Source organism: Mercenaria mercenaria, chromosome 16, assembly GCF_021730395.1.
Source record: "Mercenaria mercenaria strain notata chromosome 16, MADL_Memer_1, whole genome shotgun sequence".
Classification (NCBI taxonomy): Eukaryota; Metazoa; Mollusca; class Bivalvia; order Venerida; family Veneridae; genus Mercenaria; species Mercenaria mercenaria.
This window is the reverse complement of record NC_069376.1, coordinates 30,478,562-30,495,717: the sequence shown is the minus strand read 5'-3', so window position 1 is coordinate 30,495,717 and position 17,156 is coordinate 30,478,562. Positions and strand designations below refer to the sequence as shown.

Sequence of the window (17,156 nt, the reverse complement as noted above, 5' to 3'; positions counted from 1 at the left end):
AAACTTTTATTTGATTCCACAGTTGTTCTGTTTTATGGCATGAAAATCTTGGAAGCCGATTATAATGTAAAATGCAACACAAATATGTGCAATGTTTAGAAAAAAGCATTGCTATATTAGAAATAAATGAAAATAACATTGATGTAAATAAACTTAATGTGAATAAGATATGCATCTATATTAACGCAATTCATGGATTCGTCGATCAACTGCTGTCAATAATTTCTCATGAACACCGAAACAAAGTATTTAATAAGTATCTATTGGAGGAATAAAATTTGCAGCTGTGTTTGTCGGAATGGGATGATTAGCATTTCTGGAATGTTGACATACAAATAAAATATCAATTAAATAAATTACATTGTACAATCACTAAGAAGATGGCGAATTTTTATGTCAGGGCTGCATCCGTGCATATCTACGCTAATGCATTACTAAATAATCCTGCATAATGTATATTGTAAACATTATGTAAACATTTCAGGTGTGTAAACTGGCTTTAAATTACTAGAAATACAAATCTTTAAACTAATTTGTAGGCATATACAGATAGATAACAAGCAAATAAAATAATCTATTTATTGATTCATTTCAGCGCGTGGCACTAGCAAGATATAATATAAATTTGAGAACTTTAAGATTTATGCTAGCTATAATCTGTAGTAAACATAGACCTTTGTAGTACATTGCTTGCGTATATCTACATGAATGAAATGTTGTCTTATTAGTTTATACTTTATACAAATTTCGTAGATCATGACTGGGAAATAAATTCTAAACGTTTTCCGTGAAGGTTTTAAATATAAAAGCACAATACTTATTACCTCTTGACTCGTCGTAGTAAGTTTGTTTATTGTGTTCACTCTGAGTTTTCTCGTCTTTTTGATAAACGCTTTCAATTTCAGCAACATATTTTGTCTCCTTTATCAGATTTTGTGATTTTTTATTAATAGCGTCGAGGACACGGCTGAGAAATTCGCATTCTTCTACAAGCGGTTCAAACAAGACATACTCAATAACGCTTCTTGTTTTCAGTCGTAATGTATCGTCAGAATGTTTTGGAAATATGTTTTCGTTTTCAAAGCTGTCCAAGCCGTTTTCCCTGAATAGAACCATATCTAAACCTTGCATTGATTTTATCATTCTTGCACTACCAGATTCAATGACTATTCCTTTGACTTTCGGTGAATTACTTTTTGTATTCATGGTATCTGCAGAAATATTCCAATATTTTACTTCTTTTTTCTGAGTAGTCACTTTCGGTGGTATTAATGAATTGATATCGTGATCGGTGGGATTGATATAAATGTCTGTTTCGTGCAAGTCGAACCTGATCTCTTTTCCTTGCTGCCTTAAACCTGTGTCCATTTCAAGTCCTTCACAATAGCTCAATAGGTTCTTTATGCTTATGTGTGACTGAAATAACTCAGGCCAACATAATAGGGAAACTTTATAGTGTTGCAATAATCTGAAATGTGAGAAGTCTAAAGTTCTACAATATTGGTACAATGTTGTATGAGTGTACACATAAATGTAAAAGCAATGTTGCGTAATGGTTGTTATTATGGTTTCAATTTAATTATCTGTAAGTGTGTATGAAGCCCTATATTTGAATAATTTGATTGATATACAGGAGTTTTCTACAATATGTCCCTCTCGTTATTAAACAAAATATACTTTGTCAAAATAATATAGCATGTTAGATAATGATTTATTCAGACTAAATGATGCTTCAGTTTATCTAAATTTTTGGTATTGGAATTATACGCAAAATAAAAACCTTTGGCATTTTCCTGTATAAACAGCCGCAGTTTGTTGTTGAATCTTTGCTGTAAATACAAATTGAGGGCGTAAAGCAAAAAGGTGCTATCTGCATACACACAAAGAAAGTAGATTAAATTAATGCAATCCTTGGAATATTATGTATTTCAAAAATACCATTGCATGATTAGGTTTATATATGAACGTTTTCTCGTTTAAAGGTGTTCTTTTATTAAATGAATGCAGTACTTCAGACTAACCCGATGGCTGAGACTTGCAGTTTAAACAGTTGTGGAACTAACCACTCCGAATGACACTGTATGTGCGGGTCTTGAAGCAATTTATTATAAAATCTATAGATGTTTCCTTCAGAAACATAAAATGAAACAAAACAAAATAAAAAGAGAAACGGTTAAATTGAATCTGTTTATTGTAATGAAATATTTACATGTACCCTAACAACGGTTTAAATCAAACTCTTTTTGAAGAAAGATTAGCATGTTTGCTAGGGATGCATTGCAATACGATTTTTAACTATTATGTTGTTAGTAAATCTACGCTACATCATTCCAACTGTGAACTTCAAGTAGCATGGCTATTAGAACGGGCCCCATCTGCTCCTTCGAATATAGTATGCAAATGTATCGTAAATCGTAATATAGCTATTAATAAGTGTATGAACTTTGTTCGTACTAGCAAGAAAGAACTATTTTCCGACTCATTTGAAACATGTTCTTATTTTCATTAACTGAGATGATTACACGTTAATATTTGCTTGCGACATTGGTTTCATGAGTGCTCATTGAACTTTTCCATTATTTATAAACGCAATAAATGTCACATGATATCAAACGAATTTACAACAATCTTGTGCATTGCTTGAAAAACTATTTGATTAGCAAATGGTTGCAAGAGACACGAAGAGAAAACTTAAGGTGATTACTAAAATAGGGTTTATGTACACACAGTTCTTTAAAATTGTAAACGGTAGTTCATTGTCCTATCAAATATGAAAGGTATATACCTCCAGCATCAGGAATATAAAATACATCTCTGTGATTATCTAAAACCATGCTAGTGTCTGCTTGCCCTGTAATAATACAAAAAAAAATGTAATGTTTTCTGTTCCGGCATACAGTCCGAATCCTTCACAAAATAGCTGTGCACATATAAACCAATATACAGACCGTTAGTAGATCATATATTAATGGAAAAACAAGAATTATCTATGTACAAATGTATTACGTAAACACCGGTAGACAAATACAAAGACATGTGTTCTTCTAATTTCGTTTTCCATGAAGTAACTTGACGATAGTTCAGAATGTAAGAACATTATTCAAAGAGCTTGAACCTTTTAAAATCAGACATCTGCTGTCAGCTATAACTTCTGACAATGGTCTTTTGCTAAATGTGGCAAATTCTTCATCTGAAATTAACCAATAGACAGCAGCTACAGTGAAATCCATTAACATTAAAATTATTTTCTATTTGAAATACTAATCAGGTATGTTTCACCAAGTATGATTTTAACAAAAAACAAGTTAATAAGGACTAAATAAAAGTTATCGACCATAAGGTTTTCATATAATTTCATAGACATATATCAGGGCTCTATAATAGCATACTCATTGTAATGAATTGTCTTAAGCTGCAAGCTGTTTAACACATTTTTTTAATAGAGCTGATGAGAAAAAAATCGCACCATTTTCATACGACACCTCATGAGTCAAATTATAAAGGTTAAGACACATCGGTCAAATGTAGATGCAAGAACGCCAGCTTTTTAAATTTGTTGTTTCCATGTGATGTAGGAAAATGTCAGTGTTACCAGAATTAAAGAATTGAAGACTGTACCAGTTAAAAGGTACGGAGAGCTGTGGGATTGATATTTTTCAAAATTAATCTTTGCATATTTATAGCTTTGTATTTATGATTAAAATCTAAAAACGAACTAAATGTCTAACTAAACGTTCACTCACTGTCTCCTTGTCATATTTGCCGTTTATAACTTCATCAATTTTGTACATGCACATTTTGAAAGTTATGTCATATTACTGAACAAAAAAAAAAAGATACGTAAAAAAGATACGTGTTCGTAATATTTTGAAAGCTGCAACTATAGAACTAAATTTGTTTTCTATTTTCCTCTTTTCACAGATATGTCTACCTAATGTTTAAAACAAAATTAAAGTAAAGTCCTTCTTAAAAGCTTTGTTCTCTTCTACAATTTAAATCTGGTTTTGCTACAGCTATAGCACTAGAACAAGTAATATAAGATTCCTTTTACGTACCTTGTGCGCCGGAAGTCGAGATCACATTTATGGAATTTTCTGACAAAGGTCTTCTACTTTTATTGTTCTCTTTTCCTGACACGATACACAATTCAATAAGAAACGCAAAGTATGGCATTGACAAATTTTGGCAAAGGAAATCCTTCGAATGAGTCACACCTTATTGACTTCTGATTTCCGAGGCACTTAACGGAATTTCGTCGATTGACTCCAAGACGATAAATAATTACTTACAACAACTAGAGATGCTTTTGAAAAAAGTGCATGTCTCCCACAACTGCCTAATCATCTAAATAGTAAGTCAGTCTGCGCTTTCTTGGACCCAAAATGTACCCTATACTACTTGTGAATGCGCTTTCTTGCACCCAAAACGTAACCTATACTACTAATAAAAGTAGTATAGGGTACTGTTTGAGTGCACGAAAGCGCATGCGCTCCAGGATTTTTCGTTAATTCAAGGGCCATAATTCAAAATTGCCTGAACCGATTTGGCTAGTTATCGAACTTGGCCAAGGTCTTATGGTCAGACACATTTTGTTCAAGTTTAGTGAAGATCGAGTGAGAAATGTTTGACTTAGAGTGCGGACAAGCTTTGTGACAGACAGACACACACACACACACACAGACTGGAGTAAATCAATATGTCTCCCACACCACTGTGTGGTGGGAGACATAATTACCTACAACGAACTGGGTTTTCACATTTCATATTACTCGGAACTGGATTTTATTTTTATATAATACGTGTAAAATTCAATTGTTGTGAAGAGTAGCATAACATTTTCATTTTACATTAAGATTAAGATTAGAATATTCGATTATGTTATTCTATAATCTGTTTATATATTATTCCTGTTAAAACATTTAAAAAAAAACTGAAAAATTCACAAGAAATCTCTTCATATCCGTTGTATGTTTTCGAGGTTTGTAGTAAAGCCACGTCTAAAGGAAACAATTGCATGTTACTTTAAATACTACAGGTAATAGAAAAATCAAAACTAGTAACAATAAAAAAGTTTATAATAAGTCAAATAACTTGAAAATGTTTACTAGCCATTAATTCCAATTCTAATATTCAAGAATATGAATAGTCTAAATCCTGTTCTGGTCAACTAGAAAGAATCCAAACTAAATTTAGCATATCTTAAGATCTTAAAAGATAAATATTTAGGTCCACAAAGTTATCCATCAAATGTTATATGTCCAAACTGGTATTTTTTGTTATAAAAAAGTACCTGAAAGTTTTTTAGTAAATCTTGCTTAGATTCGTTCTGTCCTCAGACAACTCCCTATCTGAAAGTATCATGGAAAATTCCTTCCAGCACTTTATGTATCACGAAGAATAAAAAAGAAAAATCTGAACAGAATTACCAAGATTTTAAGCTAATGTTAGCACCTTGTTTTTCAGCACTGGAGCCTTCTTGAAAACCATATAATATCAATAACTTATAAACATACATGATCATCTCAAAACTAAGCTTTACAATAAACAATGCATCAGCTTTCTAAAACGAAAACGACCATCTAACAGGAATTTGTAAAAGAGCAACGTCCACCGCCTTGGGACATTTTTCGCAACACATACTGCATGCCAATACAACATCTAAGTAAGGGAGGCAACGTACTGTCAATGTATATAAATCATAATTATATATTATATATTTCATGAAGAAGCTATTTAGTTAGAAATGTCTGGGAATCTATAATTAGTGAATGCTTTCAAATGTTTATATCTGTATTTTAAAGATTTGATGTTATCTTATTATAATGAAATATTTTATCATACCAGAGGGAGGTAAAATTTAATAAAAAAATGAAATATATGACATTTATATGGTACTTATGAAACTTGACTTTTAAAACACTTCACAGAAGGTTAATACCAGTGTTGGTCAATGTAGAGCTGCATTACATTCCAATCTAATGTATTGCAATCATTAAAATGATGCACTTACGTGCCTAGGTTTGCATTCTGGAAGTCTACAATTATTAATAGCTTTTTATATCTTTCAATACCAATAATTTAAGTTTAAACATATCATTTTCAAATTATTGATAAAATTGATATAAAAACACATGCATTGTTCTTTATCATAAGTAGGGAAGTAATTTCAAGTTTCAACAAAAAAGTAAGTAACCTTGGGTACCTGTGACCTTGACATTTACACATGACCCAATGTCTTGTAATGATGAATATTTATGCCAAGTTGTTCAAATATATATACATGAATAAAAAATTATATACCAGACAAAATAAATTACCAAAATGTTTATATCATCAGGTGACCTTGACCTTGAGCTGAGGTCCGAGTCTTACATGCAACAAATCAGATTGTTATGGCGAATGTTTGTGTCAAGTTACTTGAACATCAATCCATTGAAAGTGAAATTACTGTCCAGAGCAAACAATGACCTGTTACTTTTGACCTTTAAGTGTGACCTTGACCTTTGAGACAAGGGTCTGGGTCTTTTACATGACATAACGTCTCATTATTAGAAACATTTGTTCCAAGATCTTAATTTTGAAATCTCCTAATGAATGGTAGAGTTACGGAATGGACATGAAACTGACGCTGTAAACCGCTAACCTCCAAGAGTGACCTACGCCTTGAAGCTAGGGTCTGGGTCTTGTGCGTGACTCGTCACCTCATCATGAGAAACATTTGTGCCAAGTTATTTCAAAATTCTTTGATGAATAACAGAGTTATGGATCGGACATGAAACAGACTATGTTAACCTTTGACATCTGAGTGTGACCTTGACCTTAGAGCTAGGGGTCTTGGGCATATGCATAACGCGTCGACTCAATGTTGAGAATATTTGTGCCAAGTGATTTTAAAATTCCATGATAAATGGCAGAGTTATGGACCGGAGACGAAGTGTGATGGACGGACGGAAGAAAGGAAGGACCCTGCCCACTTCTATGTTCAAAAAATGCGGGGACAATGAAATGTAATTATCTTATAATTTTGACGAATTGAAAATCTGCGCTTTTAATCTTTTAATGTCTAATGCACTTAAATATATATTTTAATGAAAGTATACAGATCAGACTACAAGATAGACTATATCTCTTTACAAAAAATAAAATAAAAACATAAAAAGTAAAAAAGAAACAAAAAAATGCAAACCAAAAAGACCCAGCTTAATATCTTAACAAGTAAGCATCAAAAGAATATGACAACTCGTTATTTTCCATAAATCCTCTTCCTACCCTATGGTTAAAATTGGATAGAAGTTGTCAGCAAATCTTTAATTCCCACTGCTTTGGTTTTAATCGGAAATATGTGAAAATAATTGTAATTCTATGTCTGGAAAAATGCCTTTATAAAATAATGTATATTATGTAGCAACAGTTCATTCGCGTTTGATTTAAAACTTTACTTCGTAGTAACAATTGCCACAAATGTTCTTCTACATATTTTGTTCATATCAGTTTCATTTAAATTTTATATATGTGAGATAACGCTCAAGGAGGAATATTCTTTCCTTGCGAAATACTTTGAAGGCTGCGATTTTCAGGTGAACATTTCAAAACCTCTGACAAGGAAATTATATTTGTTTTATACTTGTCTTTTTTTCGTTCATATCTTCCTTCATATTTTTTAAATTTTAAAGAAAAAAGAATTGGCCCGTGACTGATATTTGTTACAGCTTTTATTTCCATTTCGATAAGGACTGTCTTAGTTTTGTCAACTATCATATAGTAATCACGCATTTTAAAGGTTATTATTTTATGGTCACTATATATAAAACAGTACTTTTAACATGTAAATATACTCTAAATCCAAATCCAAAAAAAAACCGCTTGTACCAGCCACAAAACGTTTTATTACTTGCGGGTAGAAGAATTATTCATACATTATGTACATTGATTAGATGAAAAAAATCATCGGCTAGTCATACATGTATGGGTCGGTGTTAAGTTACATACGTTCTTTATTTACATTTTTTATGTGACCACAACACTCCTAGTTCCATCAAGAAATGTCTCGAAATGACTCGACGTAATTCCGCTTAAGTAAAACAATTAAGATAGTCAGTACCCTGAGCCAGATTTGTGCAGTACTCGGAGAAATGCCTTGTTTTGCAATCTTTTTCCTTAGAAGGAAAATGGAAAGTGGGTTGTCTACGTGAGCTGATCTGTATATTTAAAACTTTCTTATAATTAAACATATATTTGATCAATGGTGAAATTTCAAAACAAAATATATTTGGTGAACTCTTTAAAGCAATGAAGTTATCAGAATACTAGCTACTATTGTATTTAGGTGAACTACTGAAAATTACTGTATGAACAGGTTTCATATATATCATATCATATCATATCATATCATATCATATCATATTATGTTTAATATATCATATATCATATCATGTATCATATAATTTGTAAAACATATTATTTAAAGAAAGAGATAGTAAGTTTCTTTTTCATAAAAATACTCACTTTTTATGATGTGCTTCCCATTATCAATAGTTTCCGTTGGTTTGAATTTCCATGGCGAATTCCAATCAGGCAAAGCTTTAGTCATTATAACACGTTGAACATCTGTTGATGATATCAAACTTCTTTGTGCTGCACAACAAGATATTTTACCTATAATAAAACAGTAGGTGAAAATGACACCTCAAAATGTCTATCAAATAAGGAATGTTCTTATCGAACACTTCAATTACTGTTTGATTTTCAAATCAGGTGACTACATTTTGTTGCAAAAAAGTATTTGCCATCGTGGCAAGTTTATGTATATTTATCTTAGGGAATACTCAAAATGTACTGAAAATTCAAACTTCTTGAAAAAATATCATTTTTTCGGCTAATGAAGTATTAATAATTGATCTCGTTTGACATAAAATAAAAAAATTTTCAACCTGTTTTGTAGATAAAACATTGAGTCAGATTATTTCGAGTAACGTCAAAAATTGTATTAAGTTCAAAAAGGATAAAATTTAAACTACTATATCCTGTAAAATAAACAACATGAGGCAGAAGTTTTAAAGTAGCATAAATTCTCAATACTATTCCGCAAAATTACTCCTTATATTATTTGTATGACAAAGCGACCTTTAGCATGTTTAGCGTTTAATCTTCCAGCTGTACGAAAATCACTATGACAAAATATATTAAACGACCATAGTATTATCTTAAATCTTTCGCCACTCTCTAAATTACCTGCTTATCATCAAAAGCGAACAAAAACGACGTGAAAATAAAAATGTATTTACCACAAATGATAAAACATACAAAAAATCAGATGAAAGCTTTCAATAAAATTTCTGCTCTGTGAGATAACATTTAAATTAAGTTATAGCATGTTTACATTTTATTCGTGTCTAAGCTGATATATATATAAATCGATCTTAAAGCGGAACGCTAGGTGGGTTTGTAGAATTATCGATGAATCGTAGGTATGTGTAATGTACGGCAGCGGACATCAGGCAGACGCTTACTCATCGGACATTATTTAGAAGTACAATCCTACCACAAAAACACTGCTAAGATTATTTGATGAGTTTGATCAGTAGACAAGTACATAAGTACGCATCTGACCTAATTAGTCTGCCATTCCCGCTACCATTCATTATTCAGTGTATATGAAAACTGAAACAGAATGACGCGACCTCATTCAAATATTTCTCCATATCAATATGTCTCAACGGAAACAGCCAAGTAAACAATTAAAAAATATCACAAATACAATTCTCACAGTCAGGAATTACCAGAGACACAGTCATATCAATCAATTGGAGTTTCATTTTCCAATATTACTTCAAAACAATTTCGTAACTATTTAATGTGATTGCTATGAATATTACTAAACTATGCAAAGTGCAGGAGTATACGAGCCCCGGAATACATACATTTTTATATGTACACTTCCTAGCCAAGTTTTATTTCTGACATACCACTGCTTATCATAAAGAAATAAACAATATGCATAAGGATGGAGAAAGTCACAGAAAGTTGGTATACTTAAACACTTATTTCAACCCATTCCCCTTCCTTCCACTCCCAGTCAATAATGATATGTAATAAGCGGGCCCATAGATATGTCTACCTTGAGAAACGACTTGGCTTGTAGAGTCAACTTGGGAAGCTCGTGAATCAAGGAAGTTTATGACTAAGTCGTTAATGGTTCAGAAAATTATTTTAACACATTATCTACTGATCATTGATATAACTGATTTACACTTGGGTATTGATAACACAAACCCCACAACTTTTTATAACATTATACTATGACGCCAATAAATGAAATAATTGAAGTTAATTTACGACGTAATTTAATGCCACAGAAAAATAGTTTTCATACACACTGAAGAATGAATGGTAGCGGAAATTGCAGACGTATTAGGTCGGAGGCGTGATTATATACTTGTCTAATGATCAAACTCATCAAATAATCTTAGTAGTGTTTTCTTCCTAGAACAATTAGGACACACTCTTAATTGATAAAAATAAAATTTCGACCATATTGTAGGTTAAAGTACCAACTTATTCCTCTTTGTTCAAAGTAGTATGCCCTTATGCGATTAACATGACTGTTTTGTTGATATCTGTGCAATCCGTTAAAAGTTTAAGCTCATATTATATACAACTGTTAATATTGACTGGAAAATTCAGTAACTTATCTAATCAAATTCTACGTTTTAACACATCAGGCAATGTCCATTAATTGATAAAAATTAATACAAAAAATCTGCAACTTTCTCATGAATTTCTGCGATGTCTTGTTCGCAGAGAGTACCAATTTAACAAGTGAGCACTAATTTTAATGTGTTGTTAAAGAATTACAGATACGAGTATTTATAAATGATAACTACTATTTTAATACAAGGTCAATTAGTTTTTATATACATAGCTATGGCTACAGAAGGACAGACAAACGGACACGGTCAACAACAAAACTATATCATTTCGAAAAAATGGCATTTTAATTTTTATTTTTATTTTTAGAACATGTGGATAGTAACTTTTAGGCATAGTATAAGTAATTCCTTATAAAATCTAGGATATTAACAAGTCAATCAATACAACTTTTAGCAAATTTAGTTTAAAAGCATAACTAAAGCAACAACAAAGTTAATATTGAAAATAAAATAGTACTACCAATTTGTCATAATATCGATTGTCAAATAGGTTACACTACTCAGTATATCTCCAACATTTCTTGGCCGTGTAAACTTTTGTCGAATGGGTAATTCTCTTTACGTTAAACACCCGCAATTTAATTCACAAATGTTTCGGGATCGAGTTTTTAATGTTCAGATCAGGAGCTTTTAAGTCATTCAGAGTATATGTCTTTCAATGGTTATTTTTCTCTGATCAGTGAATTATCAAATGTTTAATGTATCGTTTAGTTATTTATACCAACAACTTACGTTGTGGTCATCTGGCTGGAATAGTGTCGGTGTGATATTCAGATGAATTACTCGGATTTAGGCTCATTTCTTATATTAAAATCAAATCTTTTAACATTTTATTTTGCTTATATCTGACAGCCAGTATCGATAAATATGACTATTTTTATTATAACATGCATATTACTTGCATAAAAATAATCAACAACAGCAATTGCACTGCATTTTTTACTTTTAGCCTTCCCGCTTGTAAGCAGGATTGTCCGTTTCCATTGCAATTGTCTGTCCTTAAGTTTAAATATAATACTATCAAGATTTAATCAAACAAAATAGGTCAAATGCCATCTCGTTTCATGTTTAGATAGACTCCTTTTGCACCAAGTGGCGGTGCTGGAAGTGGGGTAGGGTTGATGCCAACAATTTAATCAGTACATGATCACAATATAACTGATAGCCAAGTTTGAATTGAGTTTTGATAGTATGACACAGGCCGTGGGCTACGTACTCTTGACAACTATCATGAGGCGTGTATGTAATGTATCACTCAATCTGACTAAAATACATCTCCAATTAACGCTACGCTTTGGATCTGAAGACATGCTATTGATAGCCTCGTTCTGACTGACCTTTAGCTAGCCAATCAGAGCCTTGTTTTCAACATTTGAAAGTGAAAGTAGAAGTTTAAAAAATCTATATTTAGCCTGGGTTTTTCATGTTTACAATTTCTTATGACGACCACATCATGACTTTGCTCTCGTGTTTTGAGAGGAATCATATGTCACGGTACGGCTTTGGTCACGTAAGGTGTCAGGCAGCCGGTTAGCTCAGTCGGTAAAGCACTCGCCCTGTAAGTGAGGGGTCCCGGGTTCAAGCTGCGAAATGACTGCAGACTTTTCTCATCCTTTGACATTCGACGCTATTTTGATGGTTCAGTCAAATAATTGCTGAAACGCATCGTCTGATTGGTACAAATAGAAATAGATTTGCAAGAATAAAAACGTAATATCGGAAATTCAAATATACAGAAAGATGAATGTGAATGGGTCATCCCCAGATCTTCGTTCAAAAGATCAAGTACTTTAGTCAGATTGATGTATCTCTATATGGCACGACGTTAAAACTAACCTTATGGTATATTTCTTTAACAAATCATATTTGGGGGATCATTTCATAATTTGAGAAACACTGGTGATTCAAACAATTAGCAACCAACATGACATCTGACCCCAGTTATTCCATACATTTACTGACTTGAATCAACATTTCCTATCAAGGTATTGTATTAAACACCCACTGCATATTTATTTGTTGGGTTTAAAGTCAAACTGATACAATGATAGGTCATGTGGCGACTTTCCAGCTTTGAAGGTGGAGGAAGACCCTACGTGCCCGTCTGTGCATCATTTCATCACGATCGGTAACTTGGGTAGAACCACCGACTTTATGTAATCCAGCTTGTTGGCTGCCTTATATGAACAAATCAACGCCGCAAGTTAGTCTCGAACTGACATCGGCGAGTGGCAAGTGATTCAAAGTCAGAGACCTTAACCACTCGGCCACGAAGGCCCCTTGAACCGTATATAGATACATTATAACATGTAGCTGATGAAATGTGGGTATTTCTGCTTATACATGTATATTATATATTACATACATTAATTGAAATACATATGTGTATGTACATTGTACTTCTCTAGGGATCACCCCAATATTTAGAATTTTTGCACTTATAAATGTTTTATAATTTCCCTTTGTCTACGTTTAATTTAATGTGTCTATGAAAAGAAAACAAATTAATTATTGTTATTGTCCTTTGTATTTCTGTTTATAAATTAGCAAAACACTATACAAAATATCTAGTGCAAACCACTGTAGGCAGCTGCTGTTATTACTTAAGGGATTTCCATTCTGTTTTATGTCAATGTCGGTTTAAAATCTTAAAAGAGCGCATATGTTTCAAATATTATGAAATTCTGTTTGAAATTTGTAAGCGAGTCCATTTGGTTCGTTATAATAGGCAATATCTCGTAGCAATTGAAATTTTAGAGTAAAAGGACATATTTCAAGTTCACAAAGGAAAATAATCAGCCTAAAATCAATATTATGGAACCTTGTATGTGAACTTGCCTTTCGGACGTGAAGACATGTTTTGAAGTTCAGTGCAATATCGTCATTTTAGAGAATGTTTACATGTTTTCCTCATTTTGCCTTGTGCATTAGACGGTCCAGTTTAAGACTTGACCAAGACAAATATTTTGAGCTGTCGTCATATAATATATCAGGTAGAAAGTGTTATCAAGATCTTCCGAGGTTGTGTTAAGGCAAACGTTCTGACTATGTTTCCTGAAATGTAAATTATAATTGAACGACGGAATATATACCTATATACTGCATGTGGTACACTAAACCTGTAGTTCAGGTGAGCTGTAAAGAAGATGTTTGTTTTACATGTAAGTTAAAATATCGTTCATACGTAATTTGCAAGATCTGATATTATTCCATTTTAAAGTCATTCAGAGATGGAATGAACGACGAAATACGTGACAGTACTTGAAACAAAATGATGTACATTATTTTTTGAAAGTTTGATGATTCAAAATTAAATTAATATGTTTACAATGATTCATAGTGGAATTAACACAGATCAAATGTGGGTAAGTAATAAAAGAAGTTATAAATGTAAACATTTGATTTTCCGTATGTGTCAAAGACGAAAATATATCGTTGTTCAAGGTTCTGTGAAAGGTTTTGTGATATTAACGCTTTTGCTCATCAGACTCGTATTGATGTAGGTAGCAATAAGCTTAGAGTGAATTGTACATTTAGACAGTATTTTTGAAGCAGAGCACTATTGTAAGATAGTTTTGAATTATCACATCGAGGTGCACGTGCTAAGTTTAAGAGTGGTACAGCTCCAATACATATAGAAAATGGTAGATACAGTGGTCTTTCTGTTAGTGAGTTTGTCTCATTTATTCCACTATAGTTTGGAATAACCTTCATGAATTCTTACATAGTCTATGTTACAAAACTACAACCAAATTGAATACATGTACATACATCTTAACAATTATTTCCTTTTTAAAACGCTAAAAACTATGGGAAACCAAAGTAACATGCTTAAGATAGCAGTGCCATGGATTTTTTATACAATTATTTGTTATAACATCAATTTCCTGAAACTTCATATTTAAGTATTGTTAATGTATAAAGCCCTTTTCCATCACATAAAAAGAGCATCAAGTTATTTTTAAGACAGATACAAAAATCCTATGAGATATTTCCCTCACACTACAATTTAGTAAAACTATTAGTTATAAGCGGTCGCCCATTTGCTGTAAGCTTTGTACCGAAAATGATGATGTTTAAGACACTTTACTTCCTTGAGGGGCCTTTCTCTTTTAGTAGTTGTTAAGACTATGATCAGTTTTATTTATTTCTGTTTCTGAAATTAAAAGTCCTTATGAAAGATGTTTATATTTTTAAAAATTATGATAAAGGGGATATTTCAGTATTTTAGCGAAATAAATTTCATAAAAAATTATACTTTAATTTTGGTTGATGAAACTAACAAAGTTAAAATATTCTTTAGGGAAAACATTTGAAATGAGAGAACAATTAGAATAACGAGAAAATAAGACATAACTGCGTCCCTATAAAAACATCTCTTTCATGCCATTAATAATGTTTATTATCGAAATTTAGTTTATTGAATAGTGACATACCTCGATTAAGCAGTCCCCCACCAATAATAAATAGTTTGAAATGCACATAATAATACTTCAGCTATCAGTATTTAGTATTGTTCAAATACATACTGATTAATAAAACAAACATTTGATATACAATTTTGGAAGGTTATCATAATTATCTAATTTTGAAGTTTTGCATATAATGCTTGCACCGTGCGTGTGCCATTTACATCTGTGTCGTATGTTTCTCAAAAACAGTTTGACCTAGAATTAACGTTGTAAAAATATTAATAATTATGACACTGTGAAGTTGTGCAACTCTGGTTCATTTACAGGTTACAATAATCCAGACTAGATCCTTAACTAATTCAAATATATCCATAAAAGGGTCTCAAAGTTTGTTTTGCACATATCTTAAAACAAATTTGACCTAGGGTCATGGAACATAATTGAAATATTATTCTGTATGTGACGTTGTGCACCTGTTCTTTTGTTTTGGATTGTTATTAGTCAGACAATAGTTAAAGCCCTTGATTTAATAAAACTATGCATAATATGCCTAAACGTTAATATTGCATGTATCTAGAAATAGTTTTTGACTTGGAGTCATTAAACAGATTGGTATACAGCAGGTGCAGTTGTGCACATGGTGTTCCATTAGGAATTTCATTCAGCCAGACCAGGGTTATGGTACTTGACTGAGTTACCAATACCCTCAAAAGGCTTTAAAGTTTGTGCATATATCTTAGAAAAGTCTATAACTTTAGCTTGGACTGACTTTTTCTCACCACACTTGGTGTATAGGAAGGTTATAAATTTTGAAAAACTGATTTTGGATTGTATTTTGGTCACAAGTTACTGAAAATAGAAAAATGTTTTCCGACCAATGCATTTAGTTTTGGTACACATATTGTCTACAGACTTGGTGTGTAAATAGCATTTATCAATTACAAACGTAAATACTGTATTTTTGTCTCTCGGGTCAAGGTCATTGTCACTGTAACTACACGTAGAAACCTGGTTATTGCTCAATATATTAAGTTTAGAATGAGATAGCTTAATTAGTCTGCATACTTATAACGTCCCACCGTGTTGCAGTGAGCTATCCTGCTGTACCTTTTGTACTCACTGTATTTTGATAAACAAACGTAATTTAGATGCCATATGATTAAGGTCAATGTCACAGTCACTTAGAACAGAAATTTGTTTCACTGAAACCACCAAAAAGTTGCATTCATCCAAATTTCAACAACACAGTGAAGTTTTTTAACCCCTACTGACAATATACCCTGTAAATTCAATGCACGCAATTAATAAATGTTAACATAAATTGTTCATCAACGGGAATATAAAAAATGGCATTAGATAAACAAATCAAGCTCAATTTATATTTTTGTAAATAACTCTTTCAACATGCCTGCTCAAAAATGGCTTGCATCACACCTGATATGTGAAAATACGAGTGTCGTGGACTCAAGACACTACATTCCCGTGTACTATGAGGTGAGGCAACACGAACTGTTTAATTAAATAAAAACAGATGATAAAAGGGGAAAGGGGGCAGTACTATATTTTATCTATAAAATTATCGATAATTTAAGTGCAATATACAGGTTGGTTATCTATAGTTCCAAGTGCAATGACACATAGACAATTAGATAAAGTATGGTAGGTTTAACAGTGGATGAATGTGCAAATGATAGTTATAAAGATAACAAATCTTATCCTCAAGCATTTTTCTCATGTAATGTTTCATTAAATCAACTGTTGGACCATCCAAATAAATATAGGATTTAATGAGATATAGAACTGGTTTGTTTCCAGACTAATGGTGTCTGAAAGAAATTGATATTTAAATCATATTGTTTTTCATTAAGGGCGTTTTGCAAATAAATATATAAGTGATATGATTTTCATTATTTTCATTACCTTCATTTTCATATAAAAATAGACACATGTTATCTAATAGGAGTATTAATGATTTACTCTGGATAAGTCAAGTATCTTTGTTTCAGACATATATATTCCTTTTGAAAGAAACCAA

At 32.0% G+C, this 17,156-nt stretch overlaps 1 protein-coding gene across 3 annotated transcripts; it reads right to left on the bottom strand.

Annotated features, from left to right (window-relative positions):
- Positions 1 to 476: 476 nt before the first annotated feature.
- Positions 477 to 15,262, bottom strand: LOC123540786 (uncharacterized). 3 transcript variants are annotated; one of them, XM_045326069.2, is made up of 8 exons: positions 15,146 to 15,262; positions 13,548 to 13,763; positions 8,506 to 8,655; positions 4,056 to 4,130; positions 3,116 to 3,190; positions 2,786 to 2,851; positions 1,781 to 1,829; positions 477 to 1,468 (listed from the first exon to the last, which is right to left on the bottom strand). In XM_045326069.2, the coding sequence occupies exons 2-8, from the start codon at positions 13,564 to 13,566 to the stop codon at positions 775 to 777; spliced, it is 1,128 nt and encodes a 375-aa protein (XP_045182004.2). In that variant the 5' UTR covers positions 13,567 to 13,763; positions 15,146 to 15,262; the 3' UTR covers positions 477 to 774. The 3 variants fall into 3 exon arrangements, with proteins under 3 accessions (XP_045182004.2, XP_053382523.1, XP_053382524.1); XM_053526548.1 differs by lacking the exon at positions 2,786 to 2,851; XM_053526549.1 differs by lacking the exon at positions 13,548 to 13,763 and having other exon boundaries at positions 15,146 to 15,227.
- Between the last annotated feature and the right edge of the window lie 1,894 nt (positions 15,263 to 17,156).